Source organism: Sparus aurata, chromosome 22 (assembly GCF_900880675.1).
Source record: "Sparus aurata chromosome 22, fSpaAur1.1, whole genome shotgun sequence".
In the NCBI taxonomy this organism is placed as follows: domain Eukaryota; kingdom Metazoa; phylum Chordata; class Actinopteri; order Spariformes; family Sparidae; genus Sparus; species Sparus aurata.
Genome location: NC_044208.1, coordinates 14,311,165 through 14,320,684, shown reverse-complemented (window position 1 = coordinate 14,320,684; position 9,520 = coordinate 14,311,165). Strand labels below are relative to the sequence as shown.

The 9,520-nt window shown below is 41.2% G+C and overlaps 1 protein-coding gene across 9 annotated transcripts in view; it reads left to right on the top strand.

Moving 5' to 3' along the window:
• Window positions 1–530: 530 nt before the first annotated feature.
• Window positions 531–9,520, top strand: part of lama2 (laminin, alpha 2) — a 226,251-nt gene continuing 217,261 nt past the window's right edge. For 7 of the 9 annotated variants that reach the window (XM_030404447.1, XM_030404445.1, XM_030404444.1 and 4 more), the window contains exon 1: window positions 531–670. In XM_030404447.1, coding sequence (XP_030260307.1) covers window positions 604–670 — 67 coding nt within the window. In that variant the 5' untranslated portion in view covers window positions 531–603. The remainder of the gene's footprint in view (window positions 671–9,520) is intronic. The other 2 variants (XM_030404448.1, XM_030404446.1) reach the window with 1 other exon arrangement.

The following is a 9,520-nucleotide window of genomic DNA, read 5'->3' as shown; positions in this document are numbered from 1 at the left end:
TTCACTCCACAACATTTATGTGATATTTGATAAGTTATCTTACTTAGCAGATTGCATGCTGCTTCAGAGCCAATATACTGCTTTTGTTTCAGTTGATTTTTTTTTATTTTTTTATCTGCAATCGGATGCCTTCAAACAAGATATCATATGCCTACTTTTCACTGAGATATAAATTTGGGGAACTTTTTCACAACACTGCTGAAAAGTGTTGTGGAGTGGATGAATTAAGTAGCAGTACCTCAAAATTGAATTTAAGCAGAGTACTGTCCATATTTTTTTTATTCATTTCTGAGGATTATTATTATGATTATCATTATGTTCTATCTATCTATCTATCTATCTATCTATCACCATGTTACACTACATTGTTTGCCTCTAATGATCCATATCATATGTTTTCCATCTGTTTCTCCCTCCCTCCGCTCTGCCCCCTCGTTTCGACCTGGGTGGAGGGAGAAGAGAGGGAGAGGAAGAGGAGGAGGAGTAGAGAGAGAGAGAGAGAGAGAGAAAGAGAGAGAGAGTTGTCGAAAGTTTGGGTGAACTTCTGCCAAACTTCTCTTCGACGTTCAGCTGCACGCGGACCCGCGCGCGAGAGAGGACGACATGAAGCGACTGCGGCTCGTGCTTCTCACCGCGTTGCTATGGCAATGCTGCCATGCCCAGCAGAGAGGTGAGTCCAGACACAGAGACCGACCGACCAGACTGCGGATCGATACACCAATACAGTGCACAGTTTGGGGTCATTTACCGCAGGACAACACCCACATGAGCCCGGTGTCAGTCACTCAGGGCTCAATCAGTTAACAGCTAGCTAGCTGCACTTCTGAGCTAACTAATTTGGAAAGAAGGATATTTTTGGTAAGCAAGTTACTTTCCTCACTAATGTCACTCCCCCCCCCACCCCCACCCCCACCTTCTCACACTCACACTTGTTGAAAACTCTCCACTTTGCTAAGGGGATTCTCTTTACTTTTGTGTCGCATACTGTGAACAGAGAGGGGGAAATTTTATTTTTTTTAAAAACCCTTCAAATATTACAACAAGCACTCTTGAATGAACAGAAAGCAGCCATGGTGACGGGAGAGTGGTGACACACGAAAAGAAACGCATGCTCGTGAGATGATTTAAATTGTAATTAGGAGGAAATGTTAGGAGAGACATGGCGAATGATCAGAGGTCAGAGAAAGACAGGTCTTAGTTGGATTTGTTGTTATTTTTAGCCCCATAAATCAAGTTAAGCGGTTGAACTTCAGCATGATTGACCCTGACATAGCTGAAGTGTAGCTATGTACTAAACAACACAAATACATGTCATGTGAACGGCCCCTGTCACAGTTACTGCTTAGCCAACAGAATAAATAATTACCCACCTTGCACAGTATGTCATTTATTCTCGCAAATTACGTGCACCCCTCTAGGGAGTCCTCCTTTTTTACTGTTCACATAGTTCAAGAGCATGAGACACTCATAGTGTAGACTGCACATGGTGAGGTGAGGAGGTGAGGTGCCTTTACAACCCCGCAGTTAGTTGGCTTTAGTGTGCACACTTTCTGTAAGTTAACCCACCAACAGGCCAGCTTCATTGTATTCCTTGAAAAGAAACAAGTCACAACATGGCCTACAGGTTCTGTTCATCAAATGTACTTTCTTCTGAGATTTCCTCAGCTGTTACCTTCAGAAATGTACATTTAAAGAGACAGTTCACCCCGCAATCAGAGTAATTTTTCCTCTTACCTGCAGTGCTGTTTATCCATCTAGATTGTTTCAGTATGAGTGGCCTAGTTTTGGAGATATTAATTATAAAGTAGGGGATCGACCGACATGGCTTTTTTCGGGCAGAGTTGAAACCGATATTTGGGAGCAATATTACAGATAGAACTGAGAAATAAGTGTTGAAATGTCAAAATTTCGAACAACCACTGATGAATTTACTTAAGTACCGTTCTTAAGTACAATTTTCAGGCCATACTTGAGTATTTCCTTTCTCTGCTGCTTTATCTGTCCTCTTCGCTACATTTTTTTGATACATTTAGTTACAAGTTACTTGTTATTACAAGTTATTCAGTGTTTACAGTTTATTCATTGTGATGTGTTGCCAATCTGATGTTATTGTAGGTGGGGACATTGTGTGCGAGGATGCTGCATTAGAGCCATGGTACATTTTTAAATGTGTTTATTTTGTTGGGAATCTGACAGAAAAATCGCTGATGCAGATAATCTGGTCGATTATCGGGGCTACACCTGCCGTAACGATGTCTATCTTCTTTTTTTGTAATCTTGAATGTAATGGATCTTTATAGCACTCGGCTTGTGGTACTTATAGCACCAAAAAAACTCAACAGAAATGTCTCTTTACCAAAATCCCCTGACCTTGTTGTAAGCAGTTTAATGTGGGAACTGTTTACTTTCTACCAAACTACACCTGCTTATCGTATCATAGTGCAGAAGGAAGCATGCACCTACTCATGGACAAGAGGATAGAAAACCTAGCTAACTAAACTGGCTGACCTCCGAGAGGACACCATTGTTCACATCCAGCGCTGTCGTGAGCACAAGCCTCACATCCACGAGTAGATGCTCGCCTTCTTCTGTGTGGTGATATGGTTAAGAATAAGTATTGAAAATGACATTTGACAAACAGATTCTACATTAAACACATTGATGAGATTATTTCTTTAAATGTATTGTTTTCAAAGTGTTGAGCACCACAAACAAAATGACATTCATATCCACTGCATCGCTGTGCAGGCAGAAGTCGCAGATGAATCTCTCCAAACCCAGACAGATAAAACCACATCAATCTGCATTCAGTAAAAATAATGTATTTTTTTGAAGCAACCATTTTAAAGATCAATCATGTGCTTTTGTGTGTTAGGGCTGTGACATAGTCAACAATGAAAAATGAACAACAATGCCCTCAGCAGGGACAGGGATTGACAGCTGGGACAAAATCAATATAACATGGTGCATAATAACAGTCAAAATATTCATGCAAAATACAGACTGTTATTATTAGTCAAATTGTCCCACTTGATAACAAAGATGTTTCTCCAATTCTTCCGATGCATGAAAAAGATCAGTAGCCCATTTGAACATATGAGCGTGTGTAGGGTTTGTTTGCTTGTGTGTGTGTCGGCAGAGCGAGGGTTTTTCTTTATTGTTGGTGACTGTAGCTTGAGAGATGAGACAAATCTAGTGCTCGTCATGCTTTTTTCTTTCATCCTCTTCAAAACGTCTCCAGCTACTGTTTAACCCAGGAGTGCTGTGGATCTCCTGCGGAGGGGAGGAGGGGACGGTGTGTGTGTTTCTGCATGCTGCGTTTGTGTGCGAAAGAAAGTGAGTAGAAGAGGGCGGTAGAGGCCATCTGCATTAAGAGCCTCATTACCAGGCGTGTCAACCAGGCATGCTCTCTATCAGCGAGAGAGCTCAGAGAGACACCAGGAGATAATCAGAAAGAGGAGGAGGAGGAGGAGGAGGACTGATATAGAGAAGAGAGTGCAAGGAGGGTGCGTTCAAGAGTTATTTTGCATTGGAGGAGACATCGGTGAAAGAGAAAGGATGGGTGAAGTAGGAAGAAGGAAGGTTCAGAGGACATAAGAGAGGATGAGGTTTGAGCGGCAAGATAGAGTTAGTGGGGGATTGGAAGCATACACAAATAATGAAAAGTTAAATGGAAGTTTTTTTATACAGTTTCCTCGGTTTCAACACATTGTGTGTGCTGGTTTGAGGCGAGAGAAGGAAAAACACATTTCTTGACAAAGAAAATACTTGTTTATGGCCACATAACAAAAAAAAAGAAAACAAGCAAATTTGCAGGAGAGATAAGCAAAAAAATTGCACAATACCGTCAATCTTGGTTCCAACTGGCTATTGACTGATGACAATTTTGCCTCCACACTGCATGTTTTTTTTATTGTTTCTGGTGTAGCTTATGGATTTCCTGATAATTGTTATCCAGGCCAAGACTTCCTATTTCAAGCTTCAATCATAAGTGTTTCCCACACATAGACTTTGATGGGCCACCTAATTATATAAGCTGCAGCTTAAGTATATTGACACTAGGGCTGAAACGATTCATCGAGTTACTCGATTAACTCGATTATAAAAATTCCTCGAGGCAAAAACTCTGCCTCGAAGCCTCGTTAAATTCCTATGACGCGCACTATACGTGCAGGGATCTGATTGTTCCACACGAGCCGTTGTTCAGGAAGCACACCAGCGCGTCATACATTTTGAATTTAGCTGGCTGGCACAATTTAACTCTGTATTTGTAGTGATGTCGTGATGCGGTTTGACTAGATATGATGTTTAGCTTTGATGTTTTTAACCTCTTCAACCCGAGCTGCGCATGTTGCATTATAGCCTACATGCAAGCATGCTAACCATGTAGCAACATATTAATGCAGCACACCAACTTAACGGGAAGAAGCTCGGCTAAACGCTCATGATAATCATTTTCACCTATCGAAACTCAATTCCGACACCAAGCAACTAAAGGAGCACGTAGAAAAAACACGCTAATGGCGCATGTCCGAAAAATCGGCGTTAGCGATTACGCTACTTCATGCTAATGCTACATACAGCATGTCATATGAAAGCTGGGACTCTACAAATTTCAAAGGTATACGTCTCATCACTCTGCGCCCAAAACTCACTGAAACAGCCGCCGAAGAAGAGCAAAAATAAAAATCACTTTATACAGACATGATCATGAATTACGTGCTACATTGGCTGTTTTGTGATTATAAACTCTGTTTGAGTGCATTACACCACTTCCACCGGCTAATCCAATGTGTCTGTGTCACTTTGAAATGATTCTTGACAGTTCAGGATAAGTTTTGGTTCCAGGAGGACACGTATAATGTGGAGTAGGTAGTACCCTAGTCTTCCCACACAGTGTATTTGCCTCCTTGTGATTGGCGGATTAGTGTGATTATCATGGCTTTGGGGACTGAAGACTGAAAAAGTCTTATTTATAATTCATTTATTTATAATTGTTTTATTTACATTTATTTTTTTATAAATTGTACACATTGTGTACCTGTTTGGCTAGATATTTTATATTCATTCTTTGTTCTCAGGTGGGTAATTTGCAGAAGGTGCAGTCCTTTTTTTTGTAATGTTGTATGAAGAAAACAAAACCAAGGCCTAATGGCCCTTACTATTTAAGTTTGTATTCACAGTTTTACATGTTATACATGTTTTACAGTAAGTTGATTTAACTGTACTGTTGTTTAATTATTGGCACTGGCACTTAATAAATGGGCTTAGTTTTGGAGCCAAATGTTGGAGTTGGAATGAATACCTCTGTTTTTTTGAGAAATGCTTGATCATTTTACAGCCACATCATTTTCATTATGCATTATTTGTTTTGGTTGTTTAAAAACGCAAAAAAAAAAAAAGTATCCGATTACTCGATTAATCGATCGATAAAGTGCTAGATTAATCGATTACAAAAAGAATCGATAGCTGCAGCCCTAATTGACACCCATGGACACCCATTTTAGCATTTTTTACTTTTATGTTTTTTATTCATCCAAGAGAATAATGCCATACAGATTCAAGTAACTAGTTGACAATATAGTGTGGACAGTAGAGCTGTCCCAAACGATTATTTTTTAAACGATTAATCTAGCGATTATTTTTTCGATTAGTCGACTAATCTAAGGATTATTTTAACCTTACATGACCAAACAAAAGTAATGTAGTAATTGTAACTGTCGTTGGTAACTTAAATGAGGAAAAAAATACTGCAGTTGTAGGCTGAGCAGCGTCTGTCCTCCCGCCTGTCCTACCAACTCTAGCATGTCACATTTCTGCCCGAAAAACAGAGTCTGTCACCGGCAAAAACCTTTAACTCACTCAAGTGTTTGTGTTGATAGAAATCACCGCGATGGTCAGCCCTCCCGACCGAGACTTCAGTGAACTTTCCCCCAGAAAACAGCCTCCGTCCTTGCAAGTGACAGAGTCATGTAGCGACCTGTTTACTGATGGCGATTATGAAATAATGTAATTTAGCACGAAAAACGTAACTCTTTCACCATCCAGGATGTTAAGGGGGCCGGGTTCTCAATCACTACACATTATAAACGGTCCACGGGTTTAGATTGACAGGGGTGACACATGGGAAACACCCCGACGTCATCATCATGACGTGTACCGTCACGTCTCACGTGGTTCGTCTTTATTCCAGCAGTGCTTCGCTCTGTGTGAATGACCAACGGCGGAGAATTGACGAACCGCCGCTGCGGCGTTAATGCAGCGTCTCTGTGTGAGAGGGGCTATTCTCAGCCTCCGCAGGTACTACCACTTCCTGTTCGGGACGACGCATCGATGCAAATTATTCATGTCGACGAATTTATGTCGTCAATTATGTCGACTACGTCGACACGTCGTCCCAGCCCTAGTGGATAGTATGAAATATGTTGCTCCTGTGAGGACCTCATTTCATGCGCTGTACATCAACGTCATCATTCTTGTTACATATGTTTTAAAACCCTGTGTATATTGCCTGAGGCTCGAGAGCCAAGCCAAAAGATACAGCAGTAAAATGTCAAGAATGTGTGGCTGTCACTGAGGAAAACTTTAAATGTTCTAAGAAGTTGACAGAAAAGTTGCCTCGTTGGTGCACTGTCTGTATTAATGCAAATGTTACCAGCCTGATTTGCATGGATGGATATGACGTAAACTCGCAAAAGACACCACTGGTGAATGAACCCAGACAAGGCTTGTGAACCAACAGAGAAATCAACAATTTTATTTAATAAATCCATGTGACTTATTCGTGTTATGGCTATCCTGCAGAAACCTCATTCTGCATCTCCAAAAACACAAACATATCAGGAAGGGTGAGAAAAGCAATTGATTTCCCTGTTGATGTTTGCTGGACTTTGGCATAATCAAAGGTGCAGCCTGATCCGAAAGAAGGTTTTTTTCTTGGGGGGGGGTTTATGCCGAAAATATATAAACAGTTAATTTGTTGATAAAATGTCTCTTCAGAGCAGCTACAGACGTGTTTATAAGTTTATGGTAATGTGGATTTAACCAAGCCAGACCGAATGTGATGTGATGTGAAATCAGCAGAGTTATCGCGGTGGATGCAACGTGAATCCAAAGTGGCTTTCTCTGCCCATCAGAGAAATCAACATTTTTATGAGGTGGATTCACTCCAATGTCATAATTTTTTTAAAAATATGTTGATGCCAGTCTGCTATGTTAATGTGAAAGCAGCCAAGCTTAGCTGAATGGATTTGATGGAATACACCGGAGGGAAGGCTCTCAGACTTTCTCAGCCAGGGACTAGAGTCCTAGAATCAGTGTGTCCTGGAAAACAAGAAGGGAGGGAGGGAAGGAAGGGAGGAAGGAAATGAGGAAGACTGGAAGGATGCACAAGGGTTTAATCTTGTTGCATAATAGTCTATATAGAGAAGAAATCATAGGTAGTTTGTTAACATGCTGATGCTGATATTCACAATATGTATCAATCGTGGAAGAAGTACTCAGAACCTTCACTTGAGTTAGAATAGCAATACCAGAGTGTAACAATACTCCTTTGGAAGTAAATGTCCTTCATTCACATTTGGGTGGTGGTTTCTAGTTCCATATCGTCCAATCCAATCCTGGTTACTCGTGGTCATTTACTCGACTGTGGGTCTAAGCTACTGAGCAACGGCGCGCATCAAGGGTGGGTATGTGTCCGTGTGTTTGAATTCAGTTGAACCTCTCAATGAACTCAGCACTCACTAGAGACTCTGGTTCGCTCTTTTCTCTTTCCCCTCCTCTGTCTGTGCGTTAAAACAAAAAGTACATCAGCTCCAGTCAGCAGTCAGCACAGCACATACACACCTGACATTTAAGGTCACCTCTGTGGATCGCTGCTGCAGTCAGGTCGATAAACAGGAGTAAAGTTCAAATCGCTTTTTAATCACAAACGTTTGAATAGGAACCTCTGAGCTCTCCTCCCTTCATGAAATGGCTCAGAATCAGTGCAGAATCAAATGTGACTTCTTCCAGAAGAGCTCAGCAATGGCTTTGTATCGTGTAGGGACTATACTGCATAAATGACCAGAAATGAAAGCCCTTTCTTGCTTTTCTTTATTTAATTAAGTCACATTTCGAGTTTTACACTCAACTTGGTATTTGAAGAAAGGAGTATCTGTGTGCCTGCCTGCACTGGTGCTCAATAGCTGTAGCCTGTTTGTGAGTATTTGCATTCAGTCAGATTTCACTCACTGACTTCAAGACAGCTAGGAATTAATCAATGACATTGTGCCAAAGACACACGTCACATGACCACCAACAGGTGTGTGTGTGTTTCCGTCTGTGTACTTTAGAGGAATCCTCCGGGGAACTAAAATTAGCCAGGTGCTAAGTTGGAACGGCGGTGTATCCTTCCTGTCAATAACAAAGACAGGCAGCTCGGGGAAGAAAAGAGAGAGAGGACATTTTAAATCTTAGTTGTTTCTTTTTTCTTGACACTTGTCATCGTGTGTGCAAAAAATTGTGAATTATCAGAATGATTGCCCCTGAAGATGACAGCTCCTAAAGATCCTGTGGTACATTTTAGATTTGTTTTTGTAGTTTTGACATGAAAACTGCTAGATTGCTTTATTGGAGTTTCACTGTGGAGGGAGGAGAAAGTTGATGAAAAAAATTATCTGACATACTTTTCTATTTTGGTACAGCTGGAAACAAACACACATTGGGGAGTGGGACTGAGTAGCGGCTCTCTCTTTACTGCAGAGAGACTCTCAATTTTGAAAACACAAATGGTGACTGGAACAAGATAATTGACGTGACCATTGTGACATTTGTTTATGGTAATTATACCCATGTATCCCAATTAATTTGAATATAATTGAGGCCTACGGATTTGCACAATGGCTGCACAAACAACGCATAAATGTGATTCATAAACACAGTCTAATGTTTCATGGGACAGCATTTATCCTAATGCATGTATGGCTCAGTTTGTCTCGTATATCTGATGATCTGCATCTATCGCTGTTTGTGTATTTGTCGATGTGTGCTTATTACAGTAGCGTGTTAATATCTGACTTGTGCTTTCCCCCCGTTGGGCTGTGCTGCCTCATACAAAGGCACATCTTGCACCGAGCAAAAAGTGTGGGTCTGCGCATGTGTGTTCGTGTGGGCCCGTGTGTGTGAGTGTATCCTGGCTGTTTTGTTGTCAGAACAGCATTGATAATGCTGAGGAGAAAATCAATAGTTAATTCTACCAGGGACACAATAGCTGCTCTGCCCAGCTCCATTCTACTGTGGGCTTAGACACAGAAAGAAACAGGGTATGAGTTGATGAATTGGTGTGTGTGCATGTGATGTGCATGTGAGGCTGAACAAGGCGTGCATGTGTATTTGCACCAGCTACTGCACCCAGTCTGTTCACTGTGCCTAGAAAATAAGCAAGGCTGTGGTATGGATTCGGAGGAAAGAACATAAAAATTGTAGGTTGCATGACAAACTTTTTAGGCGAGAGCAGAACTCCAAACTCGTTTGAATACAC